At 50.3% G+C, this 14,726-nt stretch overlaps 1 protein-coding gene across 2 annotated transcripts in view; it reads left to right on the top strand.

Moving 5' to 3' along the window:
• Window positions 1–14,726, top strand: part of Nudt3 (nudix hydrolase 3) — a 62,142-nt gene that overhangs the window by 35,959 nt on the left and 11,457 nt on the right. The window contains exons 1-2 of one of the 2 annotated variants that reach the window (XM_076558346.1): window positions 176–265; window positions 372–482. In XM_076558346.1, the coding sequence (XP_076414461.1) occupies window positions 191–265; window positions 372–482 (186 nt within the window). In that variant the 5' untranslated portion in view covers window positions 176–190. Of the gene's footprint in view, window positions 1–175; window positions 266–371; window positions 483–14,726 lie in introns of those variants that run through there. The other variant, XM_006983133.2, reaches the window with a different exon arrangement.

Below are 14,726 nucleotides of genomic sequence, written 5' to 3'. Positions count from 1 at the left end.
GTCCTCCTCCTCCTCCTCCTCCTCCTCCTCCTCCTCGGCGTTTCCAGGCTGTCAGTTGCTCCTGTTTACTTATCACCTCATCGGTGCTGTGTTCTGAGGGCTTCCGAACCAGGAGAGGGGGGAGGAGCAGGAGACAGGCGGCTGAGTGTGAAGGAAGGTACAGCCCACAGCCCGCGGTGGTTCCCAGCAGATGCCCTTGGCCTGTCCTGGGCAGAGTGCCTGCTGTTCCCAACACAAGACACTGCCTCGTAAAAGTTATTTGGAGGTGTAAACAGGAGCTGGTTCTTAGTTACTGTGGCCTTTGTTTTATCTGGACTGATTTGTGAGTGTTTTCTTGACTGTTGAATCCTCCCTGTGACCTCTGACTCCAGGTGCTGCTCGTGAGCAGTAGCCGCCATCCAGACCGATGGATTGTCCCCGGAGGAGGCATGGAGCCCGAGGAGGAGCCCAGTGTGGCAGCGGTCCGGGAAGTCTGTGAGGAGGTAAGTGGTGAGGGCCTGTCCTGAGGTACCCACTGAGTGGTGTGCTCGTGAGCACAGGGACGGCATTCGGGGTCACCACATCCTCACTCCGCCGTGCTGGGACGTGGCAGAGGGGTCAGCGTGCTCAGCAGGAGGAAGGCTGTCAGCCGTGACTGTGGAGTGATATCTGCCAGGGCTGTGTGACCTCTTGGGGCGCTCTTCCAGCGTCATCTCTGGTACTTGTCATAGATCAAATATCAGTGCAGACAGGAGCCAGCTGGTCAGTGTAGCTCATTCTGTTACCCACAGGAGGACGAGGCCCTGGCTGCTGTGCCTGTCTGTCACCATGGCTAGTGAGCTGGTGCGGGGGGATGGTCCAGCTTGAAAGGTGATCGGCTTTTAGTCACAGTGTGTGCAGCATACACGGGCTGATTTCCTTGAGCACTCCCCTCCACCTTCCTAAATATGACGGGATGGACAAAATCCAGATGTGAGTCCTGAACTCCCTCTGTTTGAGAACTTAAACCCAGGAGGGCTGGGTGTGGCTCAGTGGAAGACTGCTTACCTAGTATGCGGGAGACCCAGTTCAGTCCCCAGCCGTCCTTCCCTCTCCAGACAAGCTCACAGTCGAGTGGGGAGGGGGGAGCGAGCCAAGAGGAGGGAGCTGGTGTTTCTCCACAGCCTGTGGTGGCAACACCATGCCCAGCTCTTCATGTGTTGCCTCACTTAGGACCTGGGACGATGCAGTGTGAGTTCTCATGACCCCGTGTACTTCCTTGCCACACACAGTATTCTTTAATTCTATTTGCTTGTTCTAGAGGGAGTTAAGCCTGATTTTGTGGGCATATAAAGTATCACTCGGGACATACCAGACCTGGAAATACAGCTCAGTGGTTAAGTGCCTGCCTAGCACATGCAAGGATCAACTCCTGATACTACCTAAACCAAGCAAAAGAATGTCGGCTGGGGTTCCTTAGCAGGCCTGAAGCCCTGAGTTCAGTCCCAGCACTATACAAACTGGGATCCTGGTCCGTGCCTATAATCCTAGCACTAACAAGGCACAGGCAGGAGAATCAGAAGTTCAAGGCCCTCTTCAGCAGCATAGTGAATCAGGTCGGAGGCAGCCTGAGCTACATGAGCCCATGTCAAGCAACAGCAGAAACCTGCCTGGCGTTCCTATTGGTTGAGCTCTTGCTGAAGCCATGTGAGTTTCCTCCTCCTCCTCTTCCTCCTCCTCCTCTTTTGGTTTTTGTTTGTTTATTTGTTTGTTTTTGAGACAGGGTTTCTCTCTGTAGTTTGGGAGCCTGTCCTGGATCTCGCTCTATAGACCAGGCTGGCTTTGAACTCACAGAGACCCGCCTGCCTCTGCCTCCTGAGTGCTGGGATTAAAGTTGTGCGCCACCATCACCTGGCTGCCATCTGAAGGTTTTTTTTTTTTTTTAATTTATTTATATTTTATGTATGAGTGTTCTGTATGTATACCTGCACGCCAGAAGCGGGCATCAGATTCCACTATACATGGCTGTGAGCCACCATGTGGGTGCTGGAATTGAACTCAGGGCCTCTGAAGAGCAGCCAGGGCTCCTAACCTGAGCCACCTCTCAGCCCTGAGTTTTCTTACCCAGAGCATTCTTTTTCCACTTGAGGCTCCGTCACTCTTGTCCTGCCTGTCTCTCTGCACACCGGGCTGCTAAGGTGACAGCTGGACTGGGACTCCTGCAGCGGCGGTGGCCCGGCCTCCGAGTCTGCCCTTCTTTCCCACTGCTCTCTCTTGGGCCTTTGCCTTGGATTGTCCCCTGTGGTGGCAGCTTGGCCATCACTGTTCCGTCCTCACACCCTTCTAACTCGGGGTCTCAGAGCATGTTTTCCTCCGGTCTCTCTTTGGAGGGAAGGGTCCCCCCTGAACCCCAGCAGACTGTTTGGTGTTGCAGAGCCGTTTCTCACATCATGCTCAAACCAGCTTCTGCCCGAGGTTGACTGTGCTCAAGGCTAGAGAGCTTTCACCTGCTGTGACCTGGCTCTGAGAACAATAAATGAAGACGCTGAGAATCTCTAATTTTAGTCAGACAGAAGCACCACACAGGTGTCATGTAACCAACCTCTGTTATAGAAGTGGGCCTATGTGTCAACAAGGCAGTACCTATACACACAGGATTGGGTCATAGTCCCTGCTGCTAAGAGTGTGGTCAGGAGCCTAGCACCTCAGCATCGGCCAGCATCGCTTAGAAATGGGAAGGCTCAGCCCAGCCCAGCCCTGTTGTGCAGACTGATGTGCACAGGGTCTGTGACTGCAGCCCCCCTTTGTTGATGGGTATGGAGTGGTGTTCCAAGCTTTCTGACAGGGCTTGGCTCCGGGTAGGCCAGCTCCACATCCATTCCAATCCCCTCACTGCGTAAGGAACCAGAAGGCCAGAGAATGCTTTTTCCAGACTCTTAGAGTAGATGCAGCTCAGTTTCCTTTGGGAAACAGGTTCTAGTATAAAGCCTTGCATAGACTGTCTTATTCATGGGCCAGAAGCCAGGGGGCAGAGAAGGGAGCTGGCCTGTTTGGGTGGCGTGTGCTTTGGGAAAGGAGACAGAGTTGTGCAGTTGGCAGCCACCGTGTCCGCTTCCTGAGCTGGCTGGTTTCTTTGGCTTTATTTTATCTGGGCCCATCCTAGAGGCAGCAGCCCCCTTGGCAGTCCAGCTGTAAAGTGTGTTTTAGGGGATTGCTTCTGGAACCTTGGCCTGCGGGTCTGTTTCTTTATATGTCCCAGTGATTCTGAGAGCTGTTCTTATCCCTTAGCAAATCCTTCTCTAAACCTAATCTGCTGGCGTCTGCTCTGAGCAGGTCCAGAGTCCTGAGAGTAATGATCACTGTAGTTGTGTGGGCTACCTTTCCCTGCTGGGCCCTGCTGTCCTGCAGGGAGTGAGATGTGGGGCCGAGTGTCTTCCTCTAGCTGAGGGGATACATCAGCTCCTGAGAGAGCCATTGTGTGTGATAATCAGATGGGCTTGAGTCCATGGGTTGTGGAAATATGACAGAATTCACTGCAGATCTGCACCTCCTTTAAGCTCTTTACCAACTGAATGTTGTCTGGCTATTCAGCAAGAAAGCGGCATGCCTTTCTGTCTTGAACAAGCCCTGAGCTGCCTGCCAGAAATACAGAAATATATACAACATGTTTGAGTTTTGCCCTTAGTGACTATAATCTGAAAATTTGAAGATCTGAGAGAATATTTAGTATGACATGCTGTGGGCCTTCCTCTTGGGCGAGGTCTGGATGGCTTTAGACCTCCCGTCCATTTGTGAATGTCGCATGTCGGAAGGGCATTGTCTGAGTGGGAGTGTCATGGTCCTTTCTCTGACTTCCCCCGAGGGAAATGTTCGAGGAGGGGTAGGAACATGGAGAACAGCTTTGATTTTGCTCTGGAGCAGAAAGAGGGTCTCATATCTTACAGGATCTGAGGTCTTGGGATGTTCAGTGTGCAGGCAGGTCTTGAGGGGCAGGGTGACTTTATACTTTGCCTTCCTAGGCCTGGGGCTCTCAGAAACTTTGCCTGCTTATTTCAAGAGGGTGGGGCTGTGGACCAGTTAAGAGGGTCTATGCTGCAGAAGTCGGGTCTAAGTCTAGTTGGCTTCTGTCATTTTCATGGTGCCTAAGGCACAGTGACGTTTGAGTTGTCATCATGCAGTTAGGGACTCAGGCAGGATGATGAAGACCTGAAATAAGGGTGATGGTGAGAGAGAGGGAAGATGGCCGAGACTGTGTGTACATCTGCTGCTTGGCTTGGGCCTTCAGTGGGTTGATAGTTCTGTCCTAGAAAGCACGTTTGCTTTGCTGTCTGGCTCTGGAAAGCTCCTCTTTTTGTTGTATGGCTGGATTTTTCCCCTTCCCTTCCCATCCCACCATGTGAATGTATATATAGGCTCAGCCATACTTCTTATCTGTGTGGGAGTCCCGGGAACTGGGGAGGATTGAGCTCAGGTCCTGAAACATGTCAGCAGGCGCCTTCCCCTCTGTGTTTTTTTTTTTTTTTTTTTGGTTTTTGGTTTTTCGAGACAGGGTTTCTCTGTGTAGCTTTGCGCCTTTCCTGGAGCTCACTTGGTAGCCCAGGCTGGCCTCGAACTCACAGAGATCCACCTGGCTCTGCCTCCCGAGTGCTGGGATTAAAGGCGTGCGCCACCACCGCCCGGCCCCTCTGTGTTTTTGAGTCACACCACACTGGGGTTGTCTCTAGTCACACCACACCGGGGTTGTCTCTAGTCACACCACACCGGGGTTGTCTCTAGTCACACCACACTGGAGCTGTCTCTAGTCACACCACACCAGAGCTGTCTCTAGTCACACCACACAGGAGTTGTCTCTAGTCACACCACACCGGGGCTGTCTCTAGTCACACCACACCGGAGCTGTCTCTAGTCACACCACACCGGGGCTGTCTCTAGTCACACCACACCGGGGCTGTCTCTAGTCACACCACACCGGGGCTGTCTCTAGTCACACCACACCGGGGTTGTCTCTAGTCACACCACACCGGGGCTGTCTCTAGTCACACCACACAGGGGTTGTCTCTAGTCACACCGCACCGGGGCTGTCTCTAGTCACACCACACCGGGGCTGTCTCTAGTCACACCACACAGGGGTTGTCTCTAGTCACACCACACCGGGGCTGTCTCTAGTCACACCACACAGGGGTTGTCTCTAGTCACACCACACCGGGGCTGTCTCTAGTCACACCACACTGGAGCTGTCTCTAGTCACACCACACCGGGGTTGTCTCTAGTCACACCACACCGGGGTTGTCTCTAGTCACACCACACCGGGGCTGTCTCTAGTCACACCACACCGGGGTTGTCTCTAGTCACACCACACCGGGGCTGTCTCTAGTCACACCACACCGGGGCTGTCTCTAGTCACACCACACCGGGGTTGTCTCTAGTCACACCACACCGGGGCTGTCTCTAGTCACACCACACCGGGGCTGTCTCTAGTCACACCACACCGGGGTTGTCTCTAGTCACACCACACCGGGGTTGTCTCTAGTCACACCACACCGGGGTTGTCTCTAGTCACACCACACCGGGGCTGTCTCTAGTCACACCACACCGGAGCTGTCTCTAGTCACACCACACCGGGGTTGTCTCTAGTCACACCACACCGGGGCTGTCTCTAGTCACACCACACCGGAGCTGTCTCTAGTCACACCACACAGGAGTTGTCTCTAGTCACACCACACCGGGGCTGTCTCTAGTCACACCACACCGGGGCTGTCTCTAGTCACACCACACCGGAGCTGTCTCTAGTCACACCACACCGGAGCTGTCTCTAGTCACACCACACTGGAGCTGTCTCTAGTCACACCACACCGGGGTTGTCTCTAGTCACACCACACCAGAGCTGTCTCTAGTCACACCACACCGGGGTTGTCTGTAGTCACACCACACCGGAGCTGTCTCTAGTCACACCACACCGGAGCTGTCTCTAGTCACAGCACACCAGAGCTGTCTCTAGTCACACCACACCGGGGTTGTCTCTAGTCACGCCACACCGGGGCTGTCTCTAGTCACGCTACACCGGGGCTGTCTATAGTCACGCCACACCAGAGCTGTCTCTAGTCACATGGGCACAGACCAAACGCAGCGAAGCAGGTGTTGTTGGCAGGAGTGCGGAGAGGAGTCAGGGCGGATGCAGGACCAGCTCGCTCTCAATGCTTACTCCTGGGAGCTCCATACCAGCCTTTCGGAGGAAGGGGAGAACGAAGTAGGTGTAAGATGCTTGAAAATGGAAACGAAAACTTCAGGGCCCGTCACTGAAGGACATTCCTGAGTTAGTGTTCCATCTGCTGCCAGTCCTCTGTTTTGAAATGAGGCCGTCTGCCATCATAACTCGACCGTCCTGCGTATGCTTCTGCAGACAAAGAAGTTATCACCCCCCCCACTGTATTCCAGAATTATTGAGAGGATTAAAAAGTGTCTAAGGGCTGGGTGGTGGTGGCGCATGCCTTTGGTCCCAACTCTGGGGAGGCAGAGCCAGGCGGATCCAGCCTGGTCTACAGAGCGAGATCCAGGACAGGCACCAAAACTACACAGAGAAACCCTGTCTCAACCCCCCCCCCAAAAAAAAAGAGAGAGAGAGAGAGAGAGAGAGAGAGAGAGAGAGAGAGAGAAACCAACAAAACAAAGAAACAATGTCAGGGTTGGGGGACTGCCGTGATTAAGAGCCTGGGGTGTTTGATCCCAAGGCAGCAGTCAGGAAGCAGGAAAGGGAGTGGCGGGGCTCAGCTCCCTTTCTCCTTTTCACGCCGCCCAGCACCCCAGCTCCTGGGATGCTGCCACTCAGAGTTAGAGTCTTCCCATCCCAGTACCCTAATCTAGGGAATCCCTCCCAGCATGTCCACATCTCTCTGAGTTCCAGGCCGGCCAGAGTAACAGCGAGACCCTGTCTTTTAAAAAACAAAATGAAAAACAGCAGAAGAAATCACACTGAAAAGGTGGATTGAGGAAGGCCCCTGCTGGGATCTGACCAGTACACTCGTGCACAGAACACGTGAGCACACGGAGGACAGGAGGCGAGGAAGGAGGGCAGCGCTGTGGGCCTCCTCCCCACCCCGTGCTGCTCACTGACGCCCGGCTCACCTTCTCTAGAGGAAGCGTGCACTGTCTGAATTATCACTCAGGTATTCTCAGTGCTGATCTGCACACACCAGAATCGCCTTGATTCTAGGCTTGGAGAGTTGAAACCAGATTTCCCACCCACACCAAGTGTGTGGCAGGACCTCAGAAAGCCATTCTTGGTCTCAGACTGTCGTTTGTATTGCATGTAGTGGTCTCGGCCCTTCCCGCTGTGTGCCGGTCTCCACCCCCATAGATAGCACCGTCATCACAGAAAGCATAAACACCCTCACATTTCCACACTTTGGAGGACACCGGTCTGGCAGGGTTCGCAGTGCCTCTTGTCCTCCCCGCAGATCCTCGCTGCTGAGTTACTCATGCTCATCGCTCAGTAACTGTCGGGCTCCTGCTCTTCTGTGGGCGCGCAGGGAAAGCATCGTTTTGAGACCAGTAGGAGGGCTGCACTGTCTGCCCAGGAGTCGAAGGAGGGCACAGTATTGCTCAGTGAATCACAGACCTGAGGGGGACCTGAGAGGTAGCCATGGTTGTTCTTCATGGGCCTTCCCACTTTGAGGAGGAGAGGGTGTTGTAATGACTGGTATCAGGGCCTGGCGAGATGGAGAAGCCAGGTTCCATTCCTAGCACCATTGCTGCTAACAGCTGTGGGTGACTCCAGTCCCTGGGGATCTAACGCCTCCTGGTGGCCTCCTTGGGCACTACACACACACACACACACACACACACACACACACACACACACACACACACACACATAACGAGGACTATGGGGGTCCAGCCCCTCGATAGTCCCCTCCCAGGGTCCGCGGAAGGCTCTATCAACCAGCAGAGAATCTTTAGGGTCGGTAAATCAGTCTACGCACTCAGAGTTCTTTGATCCATTCGCTTTAATTCCTCTGGCATAACATCCTTTATACACAGCTTCAGTTCTGTTCTCATGTCTAGCTCCTTTCTTGCCTGATTTCTCTCTATATTTATCTACTGTCCCCTCTATGTTCTATCTTAATTCCTTCATCTAGTTCTGTCCCTTCTAGGTTCTCATCTATCTAGTTCTTTCCCCTATCAGCTCCTCTCCTGTCTCCTTCTCTCTCATCTGGCTCTTCCTCATCTTGTTCTTCCCCATCTGGCTCTTCCTCATCTTCCATCTTGTTCCTCTAGTCCTCTCTTTTAGCTCTTCAATCTAGTTCTTCCCCATCTCAGCTTGTTCCTCTCAAGTTCTTACCCATCTCGTTCTTCCATTCTCTTCTCTCTTCTCCCCCTGTGCCCTGGAAGTCCCGGTATATAAAAGGGAGGGTCCGAGCTAAATTGTGTAAAGCTATTACTTAATGTCCACCTCTCCTAGGCGGTGTCTCCTTGTGGAATTTACCGTAAGTCAGGAGACTTACATGTGGGCTGTTATCATTGTTAGTCCACCTGGGACTAACAATGGGCGCCCACCTGGGTGGTGTTTCCTGTAGTCCTTGAAAGTGGCCAAGGGAGATAATCTGATTCCATAGAAAGCCTTTCCCTGAGGCTGTTCTCCAAATTACCTGGAATGTGTATGTCCAGAGAGTGCTCAGTCTACACTGTTAGTCCTTCTTAGGGAAAAGTCAATTGGGAAAACTATGAAGGCACACATGATTTTCATAACAGAATACAGCTGATATATAACAAGCCAAGTAACACCAAAAACTCCTTGGGATTTGGCTTCCTCTGGAGGAATTCCCTGATCCCTCCAGGTAGTGACTTTGCCATAACCAGCTGAGTTCTTATGATATATTTCTGCGGCCCGCAAGACACACACACACACACACACACACACACACACACAGAGCCTTCGTACACATTTGTTGTTGTTGTTGCTGAGGCAGGGGCTCACTCTGTAGATAAGGCTGTTCTATACCTGCCTCTCTCTGTCTCCACCTGCTTCTGCCCCGCCCCCATTGGGGTTAAAGGCCCCAAATTCCAGCATGCCCAGCTAAAATGTTTTTGTTTTTATTTTTTGAGACAAGGTCTCCTCTATTAACTCTAGAATTGACTGTGTAGACCAGTTTGGCTGAACCTGCAGAGATCCACCTGCCTCTGCCTTCCAGGTTCTGGGACTAAAGGCGTGCGCCATCACACCTGACCAAACCTTTGTTTTTATTTTTTATTTTTTTAATTATTATTATTATTTTGTTGTTGTTTTGGTTTTTCGAGACAGGGTTTCTCTGTGTAGTTTTGGTGCCTGTCCTGGATCTCACTCTGTAGTCCAGGCTGCAGAGATCCACCTGCCTCTGCCTCCCGAGTGCTGGGATCAAAGGCATGCGCCACCACCGCCCGGCCAAGCCTTTGTTTTGAATGTGGACATTTGGAAACAGAAAATTAAGAAGGAAATACATTTTCTTACTCATCAGTAGCATTAGTGTGTTTCCTTCTGTGTTTCCTGCCATAGCCTTCCTTCTCCGCTGTAGGCTCCTCAGGGCTGTTCTCCAGTAACAGAGTCAGAAGAGAGAAGGTGGCTAGAAACACATAAACGATGAGGTGGCAAGAGGCTCGGCGGGTGAGGCCCCTGTTGTCAAGACGACAGCGTGAGTGCCATCCCTAGAGCCAGCGGTAGGAAGAGGGAGCAGTAGTTCTCTGGCAAGTTGTCCTCTGACCCCAGCGTGGGAGCCGGGGTGCACACCCACAAGTTAATAAATGTGATGAGCCGGGCGGTGGTGGCCCACGCCTTTAATCCCAGCACTCGGGAGGCAGAGGCAGGTGGATCTCTGTGAGTTCGAGGCCAGCCTGGGCTACAGAGTGAGTTCCAGGACAGGCACCAAAACTACACAGAGAAACCCTGTCTCGAAAAAACAAAAACAAAATAAATGAATGAATGAATGAATGAATGAATGTAATGAAAAATGGACAGAAGCAGGCATCTACAAGTTTGAGGCTAGCCTGGTTTACATAGCAAGTTCCAGGTAGAAGAGTTGCTTGCCTGGGCTGCATGAGACCCCGCCTCAAAGAGAACGGTTTCAGCAAGTAGGGCAGTCACTGCCAAGCCTGATGTTCAGCCCCCAGACCCACGTGATGGAAAGAAAGAGTCAAAATTTGTCAGTTGTTTTCTAACTCTATATTCTCGGTGTTATATATGGTGTGTGCACATGCACTCTTGAAGTAATAAATAAAAACGTAAAAAGCCAGGCCCAGCATGACAGTGTACATCTTCCACCCCCATACTCAGAGATAGGAGGATCTCTGTGAGTATGAGGCCAGCCTGGCCTACATAGTAAGTTGCAGGTCAGCCTTGGCTTAAAAAAAAAAATTAAAAGCCATCTTTTCTTTTTTTTTTTTTTTTTTTTTTTTTTTGGTTTTTCGAGACAGGGTTTCTCTGTGTAGCTTTGCGCCTTTCCTGGAGCTCACTTGGTAGCCCAGGCTGGCCTCGAACTCACAGAGATCCGCCTGGCTCTGCCTCCCGAGTGCTGGGATTAAAGGCGTGCGCCACCAACGCCCGGCTAAAAGCCATCTTTTCTTTGTTTTCTTATCTGCTTCTCATTTCTCATTGGTGATTGTGTGGAGGTGATGGGTGGGTGGATGGGTGGATCCTCACTCTTTAGCCATAGCTTTCCTTCACATCACCTGCCCACTCAGAGCTGCCCTTTGCAAGGCCAGTGGGCTCTGTACATAGACACCCCCATTTCACTTCCTTCTTCCAGACCTATTCCTCCAACAGCCTTTATTCAGGGTGTGTATGTGTGGTTTGTTCAGAAATTCTTCTGGGATGAAGAGGCTGCTAAGCAGGTAAAAGAACTTGCCACCCAAGCCTGCCTCGAGTTCCTGCCCTGGCTTCTGGTGATGGACTGTAACCTGTCAACAAATAGTCCCTGTCCTCCCCAAGTTGTGTTTGGTGGTGATGTTTCATCACAGCAACAGAAACTCTTATTTGTCTCCAGACAAATAAACAACAACAATACAAACCAAACCCAGGTCCTCTGTAAGAGCAGCAAGTTCTCTTAACCACAGAGCCGTCTCTCCAGCCCTCCTGACCTATCACTTCCTTTTTTTTCTTTTTGTTAGAGCCACTCTGTTTTCCTCTTACTCTACAGTAGTGTTGTAATTATTCTGTTTCTCTAAGCTGTGCACCAAAGATACACAATAGGGTTTTCTTTCTGCTGATAGTTAAGTCTTCCCTACCTCCCAATCACATGTAGGATGAATTTTATAAGTTTGATCATTTGGTGTTAGTTGCCTTAAAGGCTAGCAGGTCCTTAGTCAAAGACATGACTAATTTACTGGAATTAGCCTAATTTAAAGGTATTGTACTGTTAGCACACTTTCAGTGTAAATAACTGCACAAATTATCTTTCTGCCATTGTACAACTGAAATAGGCAGGTGTGGGGGCACCTGTCTTTATCCTTTTACTCAGGAGGCAAATGTAGGAGGATCTCTGAGTTTAAGGCTAACCTGGTCTATACAGCAAGGTCCAGAGCAGCCAGACCTACATAGAGAGACCTTGTACAAAAAAATAAAACCAACTGACCAAAAACAGAAATAAAACAATATATGAGCCGGGAAGGTTGCCCACGCCTGTATTCCCAGCATTTGGGACAGTGAGGCAGGAGGATCAGAGTTCAAAGTAATCCTGGGCTGTCTCAGAACTCTGAATCAAAAACTAAAAAATAAGGAAAGAGGCCAGGCAGTATATGCCTTTAATCCCAGTACTCGGGAGGCAGAGGCAGGCGGATCTCTGTGAGCTCAAGGCCAGCCTGGTCTACAGAGCGAGATCCAGGACAGACACCAAAACTACACAGGGAATCCCTGTTTCAAAAAACAAAAAATAAGGAAAAAAAACAACAACATCTTTTTACTCAGTTTATCACACATAATTGAATACCACCCATTGGTGAGCAGTTAATTCAGTAGCTAAGTACAGAGATTAGAATCTGCTGTTAGAGAGCCTTGTACTGTGTTTGGACTAGCTTGTGTTGGAACCCTGTTGAATAGAGGTTGAATTACTGGGATAACAGCCAGGCTCCTGTGAAGTGAAATGAGTCCAGCAGAGTCTTCCAGAACAGTTGTGTTTGCTTTCCTGCCCAGCTCCACATTCCAGGAAGGATCTTGAGTCACTAGGAAGGGAGTGCATGGGTTCACAGCGACTTCCGCAAATACTGACTGCAGCCCCTGCCTCCAGATCCTCCACGACCAGGACACTGGACTCGGTCGGATAAGGCTTTCCAGCTGCCTGAAAAGCAGTGTCAGCAGCTTCCTCTCCGCTCCCTGAAGTGAAAGAGGCCAGCTGCCTAGCAGAGCTTATGCACAGAAAGTCAGTCTAGCGTCTGGGTGTATCTCAGGTCATAGAGATCTCCTATGGTGTGGGGGTGGGGGTGGGGGGGTGTTCCTAGGCTATCTACCTTGTGTTTTCAAAAGGATCTCACTGAGACCTGCAAACGGTGAGCTGGAACAGTCGGAAAGAGCACTGAATTCTCACAGCACAGCACAAATGCTGAGCAGACATGGCAGTGCACACCCGACATTCCAGCACTTGGGAGGTGAAGGCAAGGGGTTCAGATACTCAAGGTCGTCCTTTACTTCATAGCAAGTTCAAGGGCAGCTTGGCAAAGCTTAGTAGCACAGGGCTTTCTACAACGGATGAAACCCCGAGTTCAAGCCCCAGCACCACACACACACACACACAACTGAGTGTGTGTTTGTTGCATGTACAAAAAGGTGTGTAATTTCAATTAAAAACAACAGGGTATGGTGGTGTGCATTTGTGATCCTAGCACCAGAGAGGTAGAGGTTGGAGGATCATGAACGCCAGGACAGCCTGAGCTATGTGGCAAGCCCCTGACTCAAAAAATCAAGGGCTGGGTTTTAGCCAGCCCAGTGGTTAAAGGCTAAAGGGCACAAGCTCTTGGGTCCAGGGTCCATCTACAGTGCCACAAAGTAAAGAAAAGAAGTGACGTGATACCTTGACTGACTAGGGAGTGGGGGACCGACTGACAGTGAGCACTGAGTGTGGACTAGGGAGTGGGGGACTGACTGACAGTGAGCGCCAAGTGTGGAGGATCAGCAGTGACGGCCGCTCACAGGAGGGCGTGTGTCTGTGTGTGTGTGTGTGTGTGTGTGTGTGTGTGTGTGTGTGTGTGTGTTCAGTTGCTGTCCCACAAACCATCCCCAGTCAGTGGCTTGACCTAGTAGAGTTCCTGTGGCTCACTTGTGGTATTAGCTTTTGATCCAGCTTCCCTCACCAGGTTAGTGATAACAAGACATAGAGCTGAGAAACGGTGGTTCTCCATCCTTGGGAGGCTAGCAAAGGCATAGTCACGTGACCGTGCAGGGTTCCAGGAGAAACATCGGAAAGCCCGTTGAGGCCTCAGTTTGGAACCGCTGTGCTTCTTGGCCGGAGTAAATCCCAGGGGAGGCTAGATCAGGGAAGCAGCTTCTCTCTGCATAGGAAGAGCTGCACATTGCCTGTCAGTCAGAGGGTGTGGGCCCGGGGAGAGCTGGGTTTGGGAGCTGATCTGCAGTTGCTCTGCTGTAGTGAGCAAGTTGATGCCAAGTGCTCCCTCCCAGGATGGAGAAGCGCGACTTTCAGTCCTGCAGAAACCCCATGGCCATTGAATAGAACGGGCTTTGACGGCAGTTTTTTGTTTGTAAGTGCATCACATTCGTGAGTTATATACAGAGGCCAGAAATGGGTGTTGGATTCCCTTGAAACTAGAGTTATTGATGGCTGTGAACTACTATGTGGGTGCTGGGAATTGAGCCTGGATTCTTTGCAAGAGCAGCCAATCCTCATAACCACTGAGCCATCTCTTCAACCCTTTACAGTGTCTTATAATGGAACTAAACAGATAATGGTCATTTCCTAAAGCAGGTCAAGAGTATTAAATTAACTAGAGATGTGCGCATCAGCATAACCAAATCTCTCTAGTATATATATATATTTTATATATATATATATATACAAAATATGTGTGTGTATATAATGTGTGCATACTCTCATATATATATACACTATATATATACATACTCATATATATATATATGTATATATATATATACATATATATATATATATATATATATATAGAGAGAGAGAGAGAGAGAGAGAGAGAGAGAGCTGCAGAAAATGCCATATACTGTTACTAGCCGGTGTAGGCTTGAGCAGTAGAACACAGTAAGCAAACAGTGAGCTCCCTGCCAGGAAGGGCTCTTTCCTGCTGAAGAGCAGTGGCACCAGAGGCTTGGCTTTAATAGTAGTAATAATATTATTATTATTCCTGGGGCCGGCAAGATGGCTCAGTGCACAAAGGCACCTGCTTGCCACCAAGTCTGACATCCTGTGTTCAACACCTTGGGTGCACATGTTGGAAAAGAGAATCTACTCCCAAAAGTTGTCCCATGTCCACACATGCTGTGGCTTGGCACATACACAAATTAAGAAATACGCTTTTTAAACCTTCAAATTTCATTTTATTATTTGATAATGTCCAGCTAGTGACAATAGGAATATTTTACTAATTTCTCTCTCTCCTTTTTTAAACAGTCTTCACATGGATGTGATTTTTTTTATTATGTAGACAGTGTTCTGCTTGCGTATATGCCTTCACACCAGAAGAGGGCACCAGATCTCATTACAGGTGGTTGTGAGCCACCATGTGGTTGCTGGGAATTGAGCTCAGAACCTCTGGAAGAACAATCA

Source organism: Peromyscus maniculatus, chromosome 21 (genome assembly GCF_049852395.1).
Source record: "Peromyscus maniculatus bairdii isolate BWxNUB_F1_BW_parent chromosome 21, HU_Pman_BW_mat_3.1, whole genome shotgun sequence".
NCBI lineage: Eukaryota > Metazoa > Chordata > Mammalia > Rodentia > Cricetidae > Peromyscus > Peromyscus maniculatus.
Note: the sequence above shows the minus strand (reverse complement) of the source record. Positions and strands in the feature narration are given on the sequence as shown.